The sequence below is a fragment of the Furipterus horrens genome, unplaced genomic scaffold (assembly GCF_987537825.1).
Source record: "Furipterus horrens unplaced genomic scaffold, mFurHor1.1.pri manual_scaffold_15, whole genome shotgun sequence".
Taxonomy (NCBI): Eukaryota; Metazoa; Chordata; class Mammalia; order Chiroptera; family Furipteridae; genus Furipterus; species Furipterus horrens.
The window spans coordinates 13,142,041-13,165,316 of record NW_028327185.1 but is presented as its reverse complement, the minus strand read 5'-3'; the positions used below and the strand labels follow the sequence as shown (position 1 = coordinate 13,165,316).

At 35.0% G+C, this 23,276-nt stretch overlaps 1 protein-coding gene across 1 annotated transcript in view; it reads right to left on the bottom strand.

The window, feature by feature from the left end:
* Positions 1 to 23,276, bottom strand: part of AKT3 (AKT serine/threonine kinase 3) — a 190,633-nt gene that overhangs the window by 163,161 nt on the left and 4,196 nt on the right. Inside the window, exon 2 of the mRNA XM_090263249.1 lies at positions 14,896 to 15,050. Coding sequence (XP_090119375.1) covers positions 14,896 to 14,941 — 46 coding nt within the window. The 5' untranslated portion in view covers positions 14,942 to 15,050. The remainder of the gene's footprint in view (positions 1 to 14,895; positions 15,051 to 23,276) is intronic.

Sequence of the window (23,276 nt, the reverse complement as noted above, 5' to 3'; positions counted from 1 at the left end):
GCCCAATCCTGAGTGATTAAAAAAAAAAATAATGTATGGACTTGTTGCTTTAGCACTAATTCATTTAATTAAGAAAAAGTATTGAAGATGGAAGAAGTATAACAAAGAACAAATACAGAAAACAACTAATAGAGCTTGTAAATCCTACCATAAATGGAAAGATTGTCATAGACAAACATGAACTTTTCAGTTACAGAGGATGAAGCACAACACTCAGGCCACACAACAGGAAAGGAAGACTGATTATTTATACTGGTCTACTCAAAAGAAACCATCAAGTGCAAAACCACCGATGCCAAAGACGCTGAGAAGACAGTAGTAACTCACCACTCTGGGTTCCAGTTAGCATCGTAAGCTTTGAGAAATGTTAAACATCAGAAGGGTATTTTTAAAAAGCAACTGAAAAGGGCTTACAGAAGGAAACACTGGATGAATCTGGATACTAAATATTAGTAAACCTGATGTAAAATTTAGCAATATTCTATAACAGGTTATTAAATAATAGCAGCTATGGTTTATTAACTATGATGTCCCATGCACTGTGATAAGAGCAATTCAAACATTCTGATCGCTGAGTCTCCCAACCACATAAAATAGACATTGTATCTCCATTTTACAGAAGAAAAATATAAGGCATATTAAGACTAAGTATTTTGCCCACAGTCACTAATAAATGTCAAAGCTAAGATGAAATTAAGTCCCATACTTTTAACCACTGGACAAAACTGATGGCATCTGAGTACTTAGACACAAAAAAACAGTGGATGGATGCGAAGAATATATTCCCTACAAGCAAGTTCTATAAAACTAGTCATTTTTCTTTTGAGTGGCCACATTACAACAGCACACACAAGTCTCTAAGACATATTAAGTCCTTATGATGCCATTTATGCAAAGTGAGACAAAAAAGATCCCAATGTTTATCTAGACCAAAGTGTAAAAGTATCATTTCACTAACTATCCCTCCTCCTGTCCCCTGTCTAATCTCCTGACTCCCAATTTTGACAAGAAGCAAATACCACTTATGGTCTGACAAGTATCTTTCTGGCTCTCAAATAGTGAAGAAAAGCTTTGGCTTTATATTGGCTCATCACACTTGACAGAGGTTATTTCTGAGAAGGAAGATGGGAGGAAAGGAATCATATCACACTCTATTTATTTACTGCATGAATCTTTTACAAAAGGAATTCATCTACTACTCAGATAATACAAAATTTTCTAAATCCTAATGGCGCTCAAAGAAAACAGGGCAAGGGTTTCTAAGCATGATGTCAATGCCTCCCTGGAAGGGAAAAGTATGATATATTACATTGCATAACAATGGAAAGCTTTTAATGACAAAAAACAAACAAAAAAACATAAAAGTAAAAGGGATATCAAACAAGAAGAAATATTTACAATAACAAATTAATAAAATAATGGTGCTGGAAATATATGAAAAGATCTTACAAATAAGTAAGAACATATAAAATGTACAAACTTGACAAAAGACGCACGTCTCAGATACAAAAATGGAGTGAGGACAAAAGCAAGCAAATTATTTGATTAAAAAATGACTTAAAAGCATTAATACACAGTTAAACCTCAGTAGCAAAGACGTGTAAACTAAAACAGCAATATGATGGCCAAAAAGTAACACGAGTGATGGCTATGGTATGAGAAAGAAACTTTTACAAACCAGTGACGGGAGTGTCAATTGGTAGCATCTGGACAGCAACTTGGTGTTTGTAAATGACTTGCATAAACGGAACATTTAGAAGATAAAACTGGGAAAGTGACTGCACCCTTAGACTGCAGTGGCAGACTGCAGGGGACAGTCAGCGGTGCTCCTCCCTGCAGGGACACACCTGCAGTGCTGTTCACTCCTGGGCACCTCATTTTAAGAGAGAGGTGGACAAAGTGAGTTATTTGCACTGCAGGACACCAAGATTGTGTACGAGAGGGCTGGAAACCATGTCACACAATAAATACACTAAAAAAAAGTTTTGTTTTCTTTTTGCTGAAAAAGATTTTAAGGAAGACATCATAGCGATCTTAAAGGCCTATCGCATGGAAAAATATTTGTTTATATTGCTCAGGAGGGCAAAACAAAGACCATTAGTGCTCAGAGCTGTTAAATAATGAAAGAGTTACGCCTTATATTGCGAGATTTTAGTTACCCAGCATATCTGAGAATGAATGGTCCTTCAGAAACAGAGCAGAAAGGATTCTTCTTATAGGCTTGAAAAGTTAGGTTCCATGAAAGCCCAAGTGCTTTGCAGTTCTAAGAGTAAAGCCAAAAATTACCCCTGATGTGGGTAAATCTTCCAGAACTATGACCTCTACTATATTATCACTCTAGAGTCCCACGGTCTGACTTAGATACCTTATATACTAATCTGTTCTGGAACTCTCAGGGTTCTATCCAGCCAACTCCGCCAAGAATAGCCATTCAGTTAGTTTCTACCAATTCCTGCCCTCTCGCATACACAAGACTTGCAGATTGGGATACACACCCCAACTAGAATCCCAGCGCTGCCCCTACCAAAACCCTGTCCGAGATAGAGGCTGCGCTCATAACTGTCATCTCCTCTGTGTCCCCTGCCTTGCCTCAGCTGTCCCGATTCTAGTTTCTTGCCCTGCAATCTGTGCTATACGGCTACTTGAAGGCCTACAACTTACTTCCTCCTCCTCATTCATTCATCAAAGATCAATCAAGAGCATACTCTATTCAAAGGACTGGTAGACTCCATGGGGGGGGGGGGAGGGAGTAAACAGTTTTATCGTGTTAGACACAGTTCCTGCCCTCAGGGAGCGGACAATGAAGAAGCAGAAATAATGGATCTATTTAATAACTAGTCAACATAAAGCCATAAAGAAGCAAAGGCACAAAAGTAAGGTTATATTCTAGACAAGAGAAATCATTCTAACTTTGAGACTCTGATTTTTACAAGAAATGGTTGAGATGACATCAGAATCTGGCCTTAAAGGATACACAAGATTTTCACTGACAAAGGAAATAAACATGCCAAATAGGACTGGCATGAGCAAAACCAGACACAGAAGAACACAGAGTGGTAGGTGCATGATTATCACATCAGCAAGGGAATGTGATTGGGTCAAAGAATATAGAACCTACGGACATGGTTTCTCCAAGGGAGAGAAGATGCAGCTCCGCAGATTCCCACGGGGATGCAGAGCAGTGAATGGTACTACTCAAACAGTGTGAGGATTGCATGAGACAAGAAACTCGCCTCCTTCCATTCCCTGAGGGTTTTAAACCCTTCTATTCAACAGATCTGAGCCCTTCCCTAACCAAGACTAATAAATGATTTTCAAAAAAAGAACTTAAGATACATTCATGCATCAAGAAAAAAAAATGTATATAACACTGGCAACAAAGGGATCCCAACTACTGGTCTTGGCTCTGCCCCTAGTTCAAAAAATGACCTGTTTTCTAATCTGTAAGATCAATACGGCTAGATAACTTCCTAAGTCTCCTGTAGTTAAAAATACTATAAATTCACTTGAAAAAAAATGTTCAGCTGTATTTCGACAGGAGTGGAGCTTAACTGGTTTAAACATTTAATTTCCTCAACTATAAATGTCAAAGAAATTTCTAGTCCTCATAACTTGATATGAGCAGTTACATTAGATAACAACTAAAACTAAGTGACTACAAAGCTTAAACAAGATTTTATACCTATACATTAAAACACAATGGAATACTACGCAGCAGAAAGAAAGAACTCCTACCTTTCGCGACAGCATGGGTGGAACTGGAGAGTGTTATGCTAGGTGAAATAAGCCAGGCAGCAAAAGACAAATACCGTATGATCTCACCTAATACAGGAACCTAATGAAATAAACAAACAAACGAACAAAATAGAACCATAGGCATCAAAACAAGGAACAGACTTGACAGTGACCAGAGGGCAGGGTGGAGGGGAAGAAGTGGGGAAAGAAGGGGAAGGGTTTAGTCAAGGAACTAGTATGAGTGACCCATTGACATGGACAACAGGGTGGGGGTTGACTGTGGGAGAGGAGATGGGGGGCGGGGAGAGGAGATGGGGGACGGAGAGAGCAATGGGGGGGAGCAGGAATGGGACAACTGTAATAGAACAACAATAAATTAAAAAAAAAAAAAAAAAAAACCTAGCAGAGTTTCACATCCAATAGTTGTAGGGTAATTTTTACCAGACTAACCTCACCATGCGTAAAATTAAAAACTCTGTACAAAATATAAAAACGTCTTTTTGAAGGCAGTGGAAAGCACCAAAAGCAAGCAGAAACTGGAGGGAAGTTGGCCCTGAAAGAAGGGAACTGCAATGGGTAAGATTTGCATCTGTATGGCTTTTTGCTTAAGGGGTTCCCCCATTCCTTCACAGTACAGTGGATAAAACTCAGACTGAACATAGTCTTGCTGGCTTCAGAAGTCAGATGATGGAGTTCAGAGCTACCAAAATCACTGGAGAATGAAAGGGTTATCCCACAAAAAGGAAGACACAGGGGGGGAGCCTGAAACCTACAAAGTTTGCCCCAATTCTGGCTAACCCCTTATTGTGCACACATAGGAAGGACTCCAAAGAGCCGAAAAGCAAAAAGCAAAAAGAGGGGGAGGCAAAGCTGAAAAGCAGAGATATCACCTGCTCTTCCCAAGAAGGGAAATAAAGGGTGGAGATTAAATAAAACCAAGGTAAGCACCTTTGGAAGACAGTAACAGATGCAGAAACTAAACAATATATCGCCATAATGACGTACACACAGCGGAAAATTACTAGACATTTGAAGAAACAAAAAACTGTAATCATAATCAGAGAAACAAGCTGTCGACAGAAACCAACTCCAAGAAAATACTAATGCTAGAATTAGGCAAGGACTTTAATGCAGCTATTTTAAAAATATTCAAGGACTTAAAAATATATGGTCATAATAAATGCAGAGATGAACGATCTCAACAGAGAAAAAGAACTTTTAAAGAGAATCAAGTGAAAAAATTCTTTTTATGGGTTAACCGTCTAGAGATGGCAGAAGAGTCAGTGAACTTAATAGCTTAATAGAAATTATCCAGTCTAAAGAACTGGGGGAAGTAATATTGGAGAAAAAATAAAGTGACTACAACAGTGACTAACTGACCTGTGAGGCATTATCATGGTCTTCATAGGTATAACCAGAGTCCCAGAAGCAGAGGAGAGAACAGAACAGAAAATGTTCTTTAGAAATAATGACCACCAACTTCCCAACTTTGAGGAAAAGCATAAATTTGTATTTCAAAAAAACTTCGCCAAGTCCAAAACAGGATAAATACAAGGAAAACAACACCAAGCCACATCATATTCAAGCTGCTGAAAATAAAAGACAGAACAATCTTGAAAGCATCCAGGGAAAAATAACTGGTTATAAATAGGGAGCAGCACGAAACAATGGAGCCAGAAACAATGGAGACCAGAGGCAAATGAAATTACGTCTCTAAAGTGATGCAAGAAACAAAACCATCAAATCACAATTCTATGTGCAATTTTAAAAATCCTTCAAAAGTAAAAACAAAATAATAACATTTTAAGATAAAAAATGAGTATACTGGTCGCCAATAGATCAGCTCTAAAAGAAATGCTAAAAAAAGTTTGTCAGGCTGAAGGAAAATAATATTAGAAATGCCAATCTATAGGAATTAACAATGAAACTTTAGAAACTGAAAATAAGTATATATTAAAGCTCTACTTCTCCTGCTCTTCTTTAAAAGACATAAAGCAAAAAACACTGCATCATGGGGTTTATTACATATTTATATATAAATATATATAAGGAGAGTAGCTCAAGGTACTCAAGGGATGGGTAGAAATAACTATGGTGTTGCATGGGTCTTATATTTTACATGAAGTAGTAAAATATTAACCCAATATAGAATGTGATAAATTAGGGATACATATTGTAATCTCAGGAGCAGGGCTTCTCAACTTCAGCACCACTGAAATTTTGGAGTGGAAAATTTTTTTGTGTGGGGGAGACTGTCGTGCACTTGGGAAGATATTTAGCAGCTTCCTGGCCTCTACCCACCAGTGCCAGTAGCACCTTCACCCCTAGTCATGAAAATCAAAACATCTCCCTAGAGAGTAAAATAACCCTGGTTGAAAACCATTTCCCGCAACAACCACTAAGTAAGTAATGCAATCTGAAACAATGGCAGAGCGGTGTTGCTCAGGGTTTTTTCCACCATGGCTCACCTGACAAGCTTTTTTAAACTTTTTTCCTAATCACTCTAGCCTCCCACATAGATTTGGAATACCACAGATATGCTTGATATTGTTTATCTAATGTGCCCCATTGGAGATGCACAAACACTGTAATATCTAGGTTTTTTTCACACATTCCACCAGGAACCAATTATTGCTCCTTGGGGGCGATATCCTCTCAAAAAGAATGCATATTAATAGAGGAATTTAAATGAAATACTAAAAACATTCAATTAACCCAATGGAAGGTGAAAAATATAAAGAGGAATTTTTTTTAACTGGGACAAATAAAAAATAACAAAACATTAGACCTAAATTCAACCATATCAACAATAACATTAAATGTAATTTTTTTAAATATTTAATTAAGAGATATAACTAATAAGCCAATACTGGAGGGGAAAAATGGAATAGTTAAAAAAATACCAAATTTTTTAAAAAATATAAGAAGGAGCAAAGAATACATGACAAAAAGTAGGAAACCCAACTATGTCAAGAATTCCATTAATAAATATGAATGGTCTAAACACATCCAATTAAAAGGTAAAGACTGTCAAATAACATTTCTTAAAAATCAGACCCAAACATACGCTATCTTCAAAAGAGGTGGTTAAAATATAAGACGCAGACTAAATGTAAAAGGACATTTTAAAAAGATAAAATATGCAAATATTAATCATAAAAAATCTGGAGTGGTTATTATTAGTATCAGACGCACGGAATTTCAAGATAAAGGGTATCACCAAAAATAAAGATGAAAGCTGTAATATCTCAAGACATATAATAATCACAAATGTGGATGCATCTAATAACAGAGTTTCAAAATATATAAAGCAAAACAGGCAGAATAAGGAAACAAATTCACAGTCATAGATGGAGGTTTTTTCCCCTCTCTCAGTAACTGACAGAACTAAAGAAAAAAGTCAATAAAGACATAGAAGAGATGACTCAGTATCAACCATCTTAACCACACATTTATAAAACACTACACCCACAACAGCAAAAAATCAAGGCAGACCATATGGTGGTGAGCCATTAAAAAATATTACCAAAAGTTTCACATGAGTGAAATTTTACATAGTATCATCATCTGTAATTACAATCAAATGTAAAACAGAAATCAGTAACACTAAGATATCTAAAAAACCCCATATATTTTGAAATTAAGTAGTATTCTTCTAAATAACCTAAAGTTCAAAGAAACCACAAGGGAAGTAAGAAAAAACTTACACTAAGTGACAATGAAAATACAGTACGATCAAAACTTGTGGGACAGTTAAGCAGGGAAGATAAACCCATGGCTTTAAATGCTTATATTTCTTTTTTTTTTAAGAGTTTAAAATCAATATGATATCTTACCTTAAGAAGCCAGAGAAAAGACAAGCAAATTAAGATAATACAGAGCAAAAGCGATAAAAGAGAAAACAAATGACAAAGAAAATAAAGCAAAACTGTGGCTCCTTGATAAGATGAATAAAATGTATAAACACCTAGAAAGACTGATCAAAGAAAAGGAGAGAACACAATACACCAATATTAGAATTTAATAAGGGGGTTATCATTATAAATCCCACAGATATTAAGAACTTTATGGCTAATAAATCAAAAACTGTGATGAAATGGACAAATTCCTTAGAAAACTCAATTTACCCAAACCAACACAAGATGAAATAGAAAATCTGAATAGCCCTGTATCCTTTGAAGAAATTGAATTAATCATCAAAATTCTCCAACCCAGATGGCTTCACTGATGCACTGTATCAAACACGTAAGGAAGAAATAAAACCCATCTTATGCAAATTTCTTGAAAAGGTAAGGAGGGAATACTTCCTATGACAACCTCTGTTAGGAGTCTAGCATAACCATTATTTGAGGGTGTCACGTTCTAGACCCCGCCTCCCCCCCCCCCCCGCGACAGGTAAAAATCCGCGAAGTAGGAATCTCACAATTATTTTAGTATTTACTGTACAGTACCGCAAAGTCCCGCAATATAGCGAAAAATCCGTGATAAATAATTAAATAAAATATTTTTTTAAATCCCGCGATACAGTGAGGCCGCGATAAGTGAACCGCGATATAGAGAGGGATTACAGTATACCAAAACCTGAAACAAAAATTATAGATCAATATTCTGGTAAATGAAAAAAGAAGGATCTTTAACAAAATATTAGTAAATCAAAACTGGTACTATATTAAAGGTAATAATACATCATGACGAAATGGAATTTATTCCAGCAATAAAAGTAATACACCATATTGACAGAAGGAAAAAAGTCAAAACTTCATTTCCATAGATGCAGGAAAATCTTTTGAAAAAACTGAATACCCACTCATGATAAAAACTCTCAGCAAACTAGGAATAGAAAGGAACTTTCTCAACCTGATAAAGGGCAGTAAAGGAAACTCTACAGCTAATACAATACTTAATGGTAAAGTAAACGCTTTCCCATAAGATGAGAAATAAGGCAAAAATGTCCACTCTCAAAATTTTATTCAAAATTGTACTACAAGTCCTAACCAGTGATGTAAAACCAGAAGAATTAATTAAAGGCATAATGATTAGAAAGATAAAAGAGCAGAACCTCCTGAGGCTCTTTGCAGATGACTTGGCCATCAACACAGAAAACCTTCCAAGTATTGATAACTAACATTAATGTTATAAGAATGGAACCAGGCTGCAGGATACCAAGTCAAAACACAGAACTCAGCAGCTGACCGGGAAGGGAGGCAGGGGTGGGGGTCTGAGTGCAACAGCAACTGTGTAATTCTGTAATTCTAGTTTATCATTTGATGGTTCTCTGCATTTGGTTTACTTGGTTAAAATTTTCAAAACGAATTAATTGAAACAAGAAAAACAAATTTCACATTGTAAATACCTTAAATCTCAGAGTTTTAATGCCATTACTGACAAATTTAATTTTCCATGTTTCTTCTCCACTCATAACGTCAAAGTCACAGAGAGCGTCTCTAATGTATCATGTGGTTTCTACAGTCATCGCCACAGCTCTTTACTCTGTGGAAAATGCTTGCTGCCGAGCAGTAAACAGGAAATCATATGGTCACTTTCTTTTTCCTTAATCACTTCATAATTCGTTTCAAAAGTCACTTGGTGAATAAAACAAGAACCAACGGTACAGAAGTATACACAGAGGAAAGAGAAGAAGGCCCTTGGACTTGGATGAGCACCCCCAAAATTGTGCATTTTGTTTTCTACAACTTATAATCGACTACATCACAACAATCACATATTAAAACATAACTCAGCTTACAGTCTTTGTTACTAAAGTATATTTTGCATAGTGGGATTAAGTAAGCTATTTTGTATGACAACTCATAGATTTATAAAGTTTTAGCTTGGAATTAGCAAATACTAACATTCTAGTTCATCTAAACAAACCATTTCACAGAATATAAGACATAATTCAAAGAACAGCTTACAGATATCTCTCAATTGGAAAATATCACAAGTACAAGCCAAACTATGGGCAAAAGTTCTTTGAAAGCACAAACTAGTTATATACACAGAACACAACATGGAAGTTCAATCTGTTAGATATTAATACAAGAAAAGTGTAAGAAATTAACACATGCATGCATTTTCATCAATCAAAATGTTTTTAATGATAAAATCACCTTTCAATATGTACCAGTTTCAAAAAGGCAAGATTATGAGTTGACTAGAAATACAATACAGATTTTAATTTGTTATCAGGGAACTGGCTGTCCACATTTATAAGACACTACATACTTACGTTTTTAAGAAACAATACTATTAAGCAAACAAAATGTTATAAGTTACAATAAGCCCTTGATTAGTATTATTGCAATCTACTTAATTCTATAACTTAAATATTTTAAGCTAAACTTTATCAATGCAGTAAGTTTCTTCAGAGCAAATATTGCCACTAGCTCTAATGGAACAAAATAAGAAAGCAAATTTGACATCCGGTTTAGAGAAACCCAGTCACCTGGCGTACACTTCATAGGCTGGTCTTAGAAGGAGAGAATTTAACAAGTGTTTAATATATATGCAATGACTCCTATGCCAATGTGCGGCCTAACTGTGAGTTGCTCTGCTAGGACCACCAAGGACGGAAATGCAGACAATACTTTACTCTGTGTTTGCTACATTGTATTTCTTTTACCATCATTTCTAATGTCAACGATACTATGTTACTGTGTTATCTCAATTATTACCCACCATTTTGCAATTGCTCCAAAAAAGTACAGAAAAAAAAAGGTTCCACTACTATATGCCACTAATAAAGTCAGGAAAGTATTTATGCTACACAATATCAATAATTATCTTTAAGTCTCTTTTTCTTTCTTTTCCTGGAAGATATTTACTGAAGAACAACTTATTTGCATTAAAAGTACAGGTAAAATGAGTTTATATCTGAAAAGGAGCTAACAAGAACTGATTCAGCAATACAGGTTTGAGAAAAAGGACTGACATTCAAAGTAAGGGCTATACAGTAATTATAACAATGTTATATCAATACCCTTTATTGATCAATAGTTTAAAAACACTCCTCTACACACTTTATCTCCTAATGCTTAAGGCCACACAGTGAGGTAAAATAGGCAGATGTTATCGTATTTATTCTTAAACAAGTACACCATAGTTCAGGTGGAAACAATTTCCCAGGGTAAACAGGTAGCAAATAATAACGCTCTTTTAGAAGCAATCCTTTAAACCAATCTATAGACAAACACCAACAGATTACAGAGTGAAATTTACTTGACTAAAACACAAAATTATTATTAAAATAGTATGACAAATCTCTAAAAGAATAAATTTAAAATGGTGGAGGAAAAATGTCCAGCTTGACTTTCCTAATATTTCAACTAATGCCTTCAAGTACAGTTAAAAACTACCATACAAATCCTGTTTCAGTGACTAACTTGTAAGCACCGGAGAAATACATAAATTATAAAAATAGACAGAAGACACTACCAGCAATCCCAGGCTTTCATTCAAAATACACCCAAACAGGGATCACCAGATACCTGAAGAGAACTACCACCACCAAAAAAGAACCAAAATAAACAAATTAAGAGTTATTTAAAGAGAAAAAAAAGCTTAAAAATAAAATCTATTTAATGTCCTAAGAATAGGATTGCGTCATATAAGTAAAATAAGAGCACGTGGCCATAAACTATAAAGAATTCCCAGGAATATAAAGAAACAGCTGAAGTAAATAATTCAATGAAGGACTAGAATAACAAGTCAAGGAAATCTCACAGAGGAAAAACAAAACAAAGATATGGAAAATGAAAAAGTATTTTAAGCAGTGCATTGATACACAAGCTCTAGGGGAAATTAAAAAACAGAAAACAAAACAAAAAAAAAACCACACACACAACACAGAAGAGAAGAAATAATAAAAGAAATAAAGATTTTCCAGAACTGAAGAAAGACACCAAAGTCTGCATTTTCAAACAGTCCCCCAAATGCTTTACAGAATGAACTAACAAGGACTATAATTCATCCTCCTTAAATTTTATGACAACGGTCAAGAGGCACTAACACAAAAAGCTTCCAGAAAACAAAACAGGTTGCCTACAAAAAAATTCTTCATGTTAGCACCATACCTCTTAACAGCAAACCTGGTTACTAAAAAGTAATGGAATGCAACCTTCAGAATTCTGAAGGGAAATAATGTAAAACCTGAATTCTATACCCAGCCAAGGTAGTCAACAGGCGTGAAAATGTAAAGGGCATTTTCAACCACAGTGTTGACAGGCACACACACACGCTCTCTTTCTGAAAAAAAATTACTGCAGGGAGTACTCTAGAGAACTGCAAAATAAACCCAAAACAAAAAGAAATGAGGTCTAAGAGCGCATGACTAGTCCAAGAATGCAATTCAATAGCATAGTATTAGGTGGGCATCATACCCAGATAAAAAGGCAACTCATATTAGAACTTCAACAAATATAAAGCTGGGTAACCAAGTGATGTTATGCAGGCACACACTCCTCTACCAACCGAGGGGAAATGTGACCATTAGAAAATCTGGGACAAAGTTACAGCCCAAACTAAAGTATGTCACGATCTTGAGTACCAACAGCATATAAAGATCCATTTGTTCTCAGTGGATCCCAAACACTCATCATACACCTTGTTTAGCAGTTAATGTTATTTACATAGCATAACACTGATTACTGCTTTTTGGAATCAGCAAGTATAACTATTAAACCTTGATAATATAAAATAAACGTTATAGTTGACATAAAGTGGGAAAGTAATGTGAGGAATCCAAGGGAAAAGACTGTAAGGAGTACTAATTTTTCTTAACTTATAAAGTGACAAGATTATGTTGAAATAATTTATGGAATTAACGATTCAAGAGCTAGAGGTTTAACCATAAAGGCCCAAAAAATGAACAGTAAGTATTAAAAGTGAAATTGTTCATTTTTCATAACAGGAATATACTAGATTACTTAAGATTAGTCAAAAACAAAGTGTAACATAATATTATAGTCTATATAAAACTGGAATAATCAGCAGAAGAATTAAAAATGCAAAAGGTCTAAAACGGTAACCTCTCAGGAGAGAAACTAGTTGAAAGAAGTAGAGGGTAGAAAGATTTTTACTTCTCATTTTATACCTCTGTGCATTATTTCAATCCTTACGTTTATAAGACTATTACTTCCAGAACACACAAACACAAACACACACAATCACTAGAATCCTCTTTTCCCTAACCAGTGCAGGAAAAACACTGAGAAATTCTTTTTGATTTTTTTTCCTTTTTCTATATCCCATGTCCTATATACCAACCTTCTATAATGGCATTTCAGAGAAGACACAATTAATTAAACAGGTTCAACAACTACGCTAAATCCCTGATAAAATGTGGTGAGAGCAACAGCTTACATTTATGTTAAAATTGTCAAAACATCCACATCCATTATCTTATTTGATCTTCACAAGAAACTTGTGAGAACAGATTTTAGAGATTAATAAAGCAAAGCTCTAAATGGGTTAAGTGACTTGCCAGACCCCGCCCCCCCCCCAAAAAAAGAAAAGCATAAATTCAATGGGTAAGTTAGAAAATAAACCAAAAATATCTTTCCTCATATAGCACTGAAACCTGAAAATGCTTTCCCAATTTCTAATATGAGAATAACATAAAAACTTAAACTTAAAACAAATAATCAGCCATTTAGGAAAAGTGTGGAAGTTCTTATAAAGTAAAACACACACTTACCATATGACCAAGCAATCTCATTCCTAGGATATTGCCCAAGAAAAATGAAGACACATCACACAAAGACATGCACGCTAATGTTCATAGATGCTTCATTCATAATAACCAATAACTAGAAACAGCCCAAAGGTCCACCAACTGCCAAACAAATAAATAGTAGTATGTCCAGAGAGCAGAACACTACTCAATAATTATTAAAAAGGGACAAGCTAACAATATACACAACGATATAGATGAATCTTGGAAATATCATGCAATGTGAAAGTAATCATATACAAAGGACTACATATTGTATGAGTCTACGTATATAAATTCTGGGAAAGCAAAACTATAGTAACAGCCCAATAGTGGCTGGAATGCAGGAACTTTTTCAGGTGACAGAAATGTTCTAAGTCGTGTTTATAAAGTGTTTTTTACACCGCTGTATAGATTTAGCAAAATTCATCACACCTAAAACTAATGAATTCTATTATATGTATAATAAATAGTAAGACTGTTTTTTAAAAGCTCAATAATACATAAACATATTTAACTCCTCTAAACAGCTTTTCAGCATAGGTATGAAATACAAACCTTAAAAGAATGTTAAAATCACTATGTAAGAGGCAACTTTTAACCAGAAAATAGGTATACAGTAACTTCGAAGTCCTGAGCATGAAATAGTCCTCATCCGACTCAACTTGGCCATGTGGATAAACAGTAGTTGCCTAGCAACGAATCTAAACTCTAGATTTCTAATAAACACATTGACCACATTAGCAGGTGATATCACAGAGCATGTAAAACAAGTTTTACACTGAAGAGTTCTTCTTTTACTATCACAAAAGTATAATAATGCATTCGAATTATTTATCTAAAGTAGAAGTGAACAAGAAATACTAGAAGCAGATCATGAAAAATAAAAGTATAAAATTAAACATAAACACACACACTCCCTTTCCTCCTCATTTGGTCTTTTACTTCAGGACTTTACTTACCTACTCATGAGATTGTTGAATCCATGAGTTTGTGGGTGACTCCTCCCCTTTGCTACTATAAGCCTTCCCCTACCATCACCCAAATTGGCTTAATATAATTGAATAATTTTATTTATGTTTACATGTCTTAAAATGCATACAAGTTAGGCACTTTTTTAGATATTAAATCATTCTAAAGATTTCCCTTTGGACTGTAGAGTCTGTAGACAACCCAGAAAAATACAACACGGATTTTCTGTAACATGCATGCACACAACAGACCAGCAAGCCAAACTTAATTGTAAATCATCAAAATCAAGAATTACAAAGAATCCTTAATGAACAAGCAAATTCTTAACACGTATGTTAAATATCATTCCTCTCTTGCTGGACATAGCATGTCACAGTTTACTTGGTTAACAGCATCAGAAAAAATATCAACTTTCCAGGATACCACTCACTGTCAGCACACTTACCAACCATACTATTCGGTTCTTGTGGAACACTTACCCCTCTTCTGAACCCAACCTTCTTTCACGATGGTAACATCGCTCATGATGGCTCCCCTCTAGCCCCCAACTTGGAGAAATGGTACTTTGTGGTATCAGCTTTGGGGTTTGGATTCTCTGCTGCTGCAGCCCTTCCCACTCTAGTGATGACTCAGCCTGGAAGGAAGTATTGAAGAAAGAATTTCTTTTTTTTTTCCATTCTTGCAACTCACAGCAATAACAAACAACTAATTCTTTGTAAATGTCTTCAACTGGCCTGACCTCACATAAAAGTCTAGCTCTTCAAACTGGGGAACTTATTAAATAGTTGTATAATGAATGCACTTCCCTGGTCTTGTGACAGATTTCAAATGATAGTGAAACTTTTAACCTAAGAGGTTGCAATAAAAAATGGCCTAAGAAAAGCACCATCACACCTACACAAATAATACAGAAAATGTCTTCGGCGGTGTGTGTTTCAGGCGAAAGGGAAGAGAATGAAAGTTACGTGGACTAAAAGTAAATCTTCACCTAGGTCTAGTTTCAAAATTTCTGTAAATTTAAAAATAGTTATGGGAAAGCAATTGTGAATGTTTTTAGTTGTTCTATTTTATGTAAAATGTCCTGTGCTAAGAAACTAACATTTATGCATGCTTACTCTGCCTTGTTCCAGAAATATTTTAGATTGATGACAGTAAGTAAAATATTGTAAATAAGATAAAATCAACTATTCTTTAAAGTAGACAAAGTGAAACAAAGGGACTGTGAAAGTGGAAAAAAAGTATGGAACGTTCAAAATATGTCAAAAACTCGTAGAGGCGCTTAAATCTATTATTCTCAGGTAATCTTCCCCACCACCTTAGGAGGGTTCTAGTAACTCCACTTCACAAATGAGGAAACAGGTTCACAGAGAGTAAGCAGCTCTGCCTGATTGGAAAACAGAATCACGGAGCCAAGATGGGAGCCCAGGTTGACTAATTCCACAGCGTGCATGCTTAACTCCACACTGACGTTACCTGAAATCAGTGAGTTGCAACTGTGCACTGTAAGAATGTTTAAAACATGCAGCACCTGACTATTTGGTCTGGGGCACTGACCTCTTTTTCCTCGGATTGTCGAATAAAAGGAGGACAGCAGCCAACACAACAATAACCGCCCAGTGTGAATACATAAAAATTATACCTATTTTTTGTCGGATCAGCAAAAACTATCTTTCTTGGTGCGCTGCAGAATTTTAGTAATGAGTTTGTGTGTGCCATAAGATAGAAAGGGTTGAAAATTACTGCCTTAAATAAAAATAAAAAGCCAAAGTCTATGTATTTGTGAAAGACAGGCCACAAATCTAGCCCAAGCTCTCAAGAGGCAATGCAAATAAGGAAACACAATGGTTTCAATATTTACAGTACCCATACGTATTTTTTTTAATTTAAAAAAAAGAAAAAAAGTTGCTCAGAAGAATAATTCTTCCTGGGACAAAAATCTGAAATTTTTTCATGGGCCTTCATAAGACACTTTCTAGTGTAAAAAACAAAGTCCTCAAAAATATCCTCACGTATAAATAGCAGTGAGTTTTACAGGGCAATTTCTTATTGTCCCTCTCAGCCTAAAAAGGGAAATACCAAGATAAAACTGAATGAAAGCATTTCCATGGAAAGGGATCAAAAACGTGGTCTAGGAACACAGGCATAAATTTTAGATGACCAGAAAAATTCATAGATGGACCATATAATACTTGTATACTATTTTCTCAAATTGGGTTTTGACAAATAGGGCATGGCACTAAGTCAAGGTTATACTACTTAGCTAGTACTAAATTGAATTAGTTCGTTTTCCAAGCAAATTAAGTGCACAGCCTAATCACGCAGCAGTCAGGAGTCAAGCTTAACAATCTGACAGTTTGTGTGGCTGAACCAAGGACCAAACCCATCATTGCCAGGGGTCTGCAGGCAGAACCTGCAGGCAGGCTCAAGACTGGCCTCAAAATCATCAGGCTTTCCTACTGTGGAGACTCAAAGAGATACGTATTAGAATCTGGGTATATTTTCACAAAATATGCTTGACAGAATATTAAAAGAAATTTTGGATAAATAAGAAAAAGAAAGATATAAGAAGAAAAACTCTTTGGCCAAATAAGTTGGAAAAATTCTGCAAACCATGTCTTTCTCTTGAAAAATTACCATTAACATATTAAATATCTCAGCAAAGTCTGAATTTATTTCAACAAACAGGGCCCTCTTTATTTCTTTAGTAACATGTATTGATACCAGAGGAACACGTTTTGGGAAATGGCCACATAATCTAAGGCAAGACCCATTTCACCATCAAAAACAGGCAACAAACAAACAAAAAAAAATCCTTCAGGCAGAATCCAAAGATCCTTTTAATTTATGAAACCTCTTAAAGAACTCAACATGGTCAGCTGGCTACATAATACATATAGAGCTAAATAATTAAAAGGGTTAACTCTTTACATAAATAATCATGAGGAAGTTAAATACTGGGAACACCCGTACAAAATGATGTCTTTAGAGGAGCTGCCCTTTAGACCTTCTCCTCGGAAGTACTGTAGCAAGGGACCTCATATCTATTTAAGCAATTTTTGATTCCTGACTATAAAATTATATAATCTGGGTAAAAGAAAACATATCTTAACACATTGCGTATGAGTGGCGAGAATTCTCATCATTTCTAAAAGGCATTTAAATACCCCAGTACGCAACATGTTAATATCCTTGGGATTAGAAATGGAAGAGATTAGGGATCAACACTTAGTAATAACCAAAAAATAATACATATCCAATAAACATATTTAAAACATATATTTTCCTATTTAAATAATTTATATTACCATACCTTTACAAAAAAAGAAAACACTAGAAAAACAAAAGTATTGTCAAAATTGATTTTATTTTTTTAAGTGGACATTTCATTATAACCATCTCAGGGCCAGAAGGGACTTTAGTTTACAGTTGAGGAAGGAGACAAGACGACTCTTGGGCAAGTGACTGGCCCAAGGTCACAGAGATACTTTATGAGAGACCAAGACAGAGGACCAGGCACATGCTCTTTCCCCCAGCACTGCCTCTTCATAGAAAACAGTACAGAAATATCCAGATCAACCCAAAGTTAATGAATTCTGTTTTATAAAGAAACTTTCATAAACTAGTACTTTAGATTTAAAAATATGCTAATATAGTTACATTAAACTGTTAAAATATGTTAAATCAATAGGACAAAATTTATCCACTTCATCAGGGCCAGTGAACCCCACACAGCATAGAGAACTTTATGCGTTGGCATCTTAAAATGTTAACAGATTCTACCCATAATCATAATTTTCAGCTTTAAAAATTGCTCCTGCGTCTCTACTGACTAAAACGGCACATTGAGCGTAACTTAAAAGACATTCAGGTGTATACTACTCTAGAATTATGATCACTATGCTAGAAATAAATGCTGTTTTGTGCATAAAAACAATGCTATTAACTCTTATGCAGTAAACTATATTCTTTACTTCTCCTGCAGTGGCGACGTCCCAGCACCATGTCACCTACTCTCTGCGGCTCACGCTCGGGCTCCCGCGTCACTAACACCACTAATCTGCCAGAGGATGAGCTGCGCTTCCAGGATGTAATCCGTTCCCAAAGGCAGAGTGAACGTCCCCTCCTCCTACAGCCCTGACTTCTGTAGAAGTTTGTCCTGTAACACCCAGAACTTGGTTCATTTTTCTTTTAAGCCTATTTCATCCAACATTCCATTGCTGGGATCTAATTTTTCCCATTCTTATAAAAATTTTCTCACAAAATTCTTGGCAGATACAACTGAGAACTTACACAAAGCAGTTACGATAACAATGCTTTTGTTCAGAATTATTTGAGAATTTGACGATAATAATAATTGCATCTGAATGTCATACTACAATTAAAAAACGTTTTCACATCTTCCACCTTATTCAATAGCATTATTATTAGTAAAACAGGTTGACAGTGCCTGCCACATAAGAGACACTCAACAAATATGGAATAATCAGCGGATAAAACAAGGAAAGAAGATTCAGTCTTAATAAAAGACAGACTAAGCGAACGAATATTCTAAGTCAACAGAAAGAATGGTATTAAACCATCTTAAAACCCAACCTGCATTTGAACATTATGTAAGCACCTACATATAGTTAAAATTATAATAAATATTCTTCCCTATTGACACGTTTCCTATAGCTCTCCATTAATTGTTAAGAACTATCACACATTAAAATTATCCTTTTGTTCTTAACATTTTTGACATTTTGTTGTTGTTGTTGAGATGCTCAAGTTTTCATCCCCAAACAAAGCAAGCATCAACACTGCCCAACATGACCCATTATGGCAGGGCAAAAAAGAAAGAATGGCATATTTTCTTAATGATACTTACAAGAATATTTTACAGATATTTACTTATGACAACCAACCACTCAATTTAAGCAAATATTAAACTTCTTCAAACATCTTTTAAAAATATCATTCAATGAGGAAAACATATCATATACATATATTTATTCAGTTAATAAATATGTACTGATTGTCTACTCTGTGACAAGGACTATATTAAGAATACAGGGAGGCAAGCAAAACAAAGTATTTAACAAGCTTTTCCAAACCTTTAATAATTTGCTATCAACATGCTTTCACATATATTACCTCATTTGATTTAAAAACAAATCTATGTAGTAGCTATTGCATCTAGAATTTTGAATCTAGGAAAACTGACCCACCAATAATGATATTACTTCCCACAGTTAACAGAACAAGTTAGTGACAGGTAACAAGAGTGCGCATGTCCAATCCAAATCTTCTATCAGGTTGATACGCTTTCTACCAAGTAACACTATATGACTCTCAAAAATATGTATAACAGTTGAGAATAGTTATGGACATTTTTTCTGTGTCAAATTACTTTTCAGAAGTCTAGTAAAGCACAATGTTTTCAAATAAATAAAAAAAATAAGTATTATAACTGTGCCATCACAAGTGAAATTATAACAGAAGACTAAAAGTAGGGTGACAAAGTTATACAAATAACTTATTTATACAAATAAGAGCAAAATTCATAGATTAACAATTTCCTATGTTAATTTCTAAATCAATAGCCACAATAAATTCTACAACTTTCTCTAAACTATAAATTTGGCTACAACTAATATTATGTGGAATATAGCTGCTCTACACCACAATTTTTAACACATTTTAGACAGGCTGGTCAACTGAATTTAATGAAGACTATTCATGTTCAAATACAACAAAATGTTGCTTCTTTGAAATACAAGTGATGGTGAAGGGTAATCATGATATAATTTTACAGTATTCACCTATGTGCAAGAAATAGGTGAAACTAATATATGCCCTAAGTGCTTAAGGCTATAAGAAACTTTTAATATACTGAAGTGGAAGGGAAATTCAAGGTAACTTGCTCTGCACATGAAATAACTCTAAGAGCCAGTCTGTCCCTTTCAGGAGTTAGTATCCTGTTTTTTTAAAAAACAAAAAACATAATATATAGGGAAGTGAGTCACACAAATTATATATTTCAAACACCTTTCATCTCTTCAGAGTACAGTATAATCTTTGTGGATTTTCTTAAAAGTCTTTCTGTAAATATCTTTCCTGAGTTTTACATTATGGGAAAATACTTGAATAAGCATGCACAACTTTCTGACTTTCACACAAAATATCACTTCTTCAAAATGGCCAATTCTTAAAAATCAACTTTACAAACTTTGAAATATATATACAAAAACATAAAACATTTTCCCCCTTCCCTACACCTGTTTGGGGCCTTTAAGTGCCATTTCAACCAGCATAGTCCTTATTAATCAAATAAAAAAGCAATTTGTGCTGAGTGATATATTTAATATTCTAACGTGGAACACCTAGAAGAACTTCTATTAAATCATTCTGACTCCTAAAACACTGGACAAGCTATTGACAAATTATCCTCTACATTTCTCTCGTAAAGTGTGGCTGTCTCTATGTGAAGGTACCTATAACAGGGAAGGGCGAAGGGTTGCTACTAAAAGAATTTTGGTTGCACAGTTGGCCATATTTTTCCAATATACATGTAAAATCCTTCTCAACTTTGCCCTGGGGACCTCCCTAATTATAAAATGAAAACAAAAAAAAAAAAAAAAAAAAACTCGCACATACACACAAAATATAATTGGTATATGGCTCATTAAATGCCAAGAATCAGCCTGACAGATTTTTACCACCAATTAAAATGAGAGTTAACATGTAGTATGAGACCCTATAACAAAGTCCATCACAACTGTACATTGATAAGAGCACTGGACAGGCCAAAACACTTGGGTCTCTGTTCCCAACTCTGCCCCTCCCAGAAGGATGCTATCTAAGGTCTCTGAATTCTCTGTGCCTGCTTCCTTAGCCATAAAAATAAAGGTATGGCATTAGATGAACTCCAAATAGCTCCCCAGCTCTTCCAGAACTAATGTTTATGATTCTTCTATTTCAAATCTACTATCTGCTTCATTTCTAAATGACATCTTAGCTAACAATATTGCGACTATACACAGTTCCTGTCCACAAAAGTCTAATATATGTAGTTGGGAAGATATAACATTCAAACACCAGCTCCACTCAGCCAAAACTTGAACTAAACTCCAAAACTGACAAAACACCATCTTCCTCCCTTTCCCATCCCCTAGCCCGACAAATACAGTCAGAAGCTTTCTGAATATAGAGGAGAGAAATTCTCACTTGGAAATCTTCTAGTGATTTCTTCTAGTAAATCTTCTTACTTTTCCCTTTGAATAGTAGGAAAATATACCTATGTAGATGTGTAAAATACCTGCAGTTGGCAGTAAATATACATAGAGAGCACTGAAAAGAACTAAAAACCAACCCCACAGGTCAAAAAAGCATATATTAATTTCTCTATGAACTACTTGAAGATTACCCAGCAAAGGAAATATATTTACATTTACTATACTGAAAGACTGGCGCTACATAAAATATATAAACATTTGAGGCATTTATTCAGCATTCGAAATAAGTGAAATGGAAAAAGATGTTATGGATCAGTCAATATAGTTTTGTTTTTACTACATCAACTTGATTTCTGGGAAAACTATTGTAGTTTCAAAATGAGGGACATTAAATTGAAATGCACTTTTATAATGCCAGAGTAAGTGTGTTCTATTAAAATCACCTTGAGAAGTGTAGCAGGGGCTGTCATTAAGTCTAAATGAATGTATACATGTTAGTCACATATAACAGAGCCTGGCATATGGCAAGTGCCTACCAAGCATTGGCTACCATTAACTCTACACTGAATCTAGGTCTATCACACACAAAAGACCTTAATAAAATAATTATATCAGATGATTCAGGACTATCTTTCCCGAAGACTACAGAACAGTGTGCATGCTATATGAAACCAAGACGTCAACTCTGAACCTGTAAACACAGAACAATTTTAAATGATTTATATATTCTAACACAAATCTACAAAAATGAATTATGTGCATTAATTTTTATTAATTCAAGAAAAATAATAATGCAAGTCAAATTATAAGACTGATTTGGTCAAAACAAAATGAAATCATTTTTTTCTTTCTTGCATGTTATGTTATTCAAATCTAAATGGCTTCAAATGAAATGTTTTTTAATGCTTGAAACTTAATCACACCATAAAGACAAGATCCTATCAAATCATGCTAAAAATCCAATTAACATGCTCTTAACAATAATTGCCTTAACTTCCTAAGGGTGAACTCTTGAACTAAAAGGTAAAACAACAAAAAATTGTAGCTACCCTTTCACAAAAATATGGAAAGTTTAAGTAAACTCTATAAACTTCCACGTAATCAATTTGTAAAACAGGTTCCTCTTTTTAAAGAAACACAAATAGTTGGAAAATTCCATTGAATTTATGTAAGGAAAAAAAAAACAAAAAACCCTCACATGTTTAAATCAAAAGCTAGAGTTTAGCCCTGGCTAGGCGGCTCAGTTGGTTGGAGCATCCTCCTGTATACCAAAAGGGTTGCAGGTTCAATCACTGGTCTGGGCACATACCTAGGTTGTGGGTTCAATCCCCCAGTCAGGAGGCAACTGATCAAAGTCTGTTTCTCTCTCTCTCTCTCTCTCTCTCTCTCTCTCTCTCTCTCTCTCTCTCTCTCTCTTTCGGCAACTGACCAAAGTTTCTCTCTTGCTCTCGCTCTCTCTCTTTCGGCAACGGATCAAAGTTTCTCTCTCTCTCTCCCCCCCTCTCTTTCGGCAACTGATCAAAGTTTCTCTCTCTCTCTCTCTCTCTCTCCCTCTCTCTCTCTCTTTCGGCAACTGATGAAAGTTTCTCTCTCTCTCCCTCTCTCTTTCGGCAACTGATCAAAGTTTCTCTCTCTCTCTTTCTCTC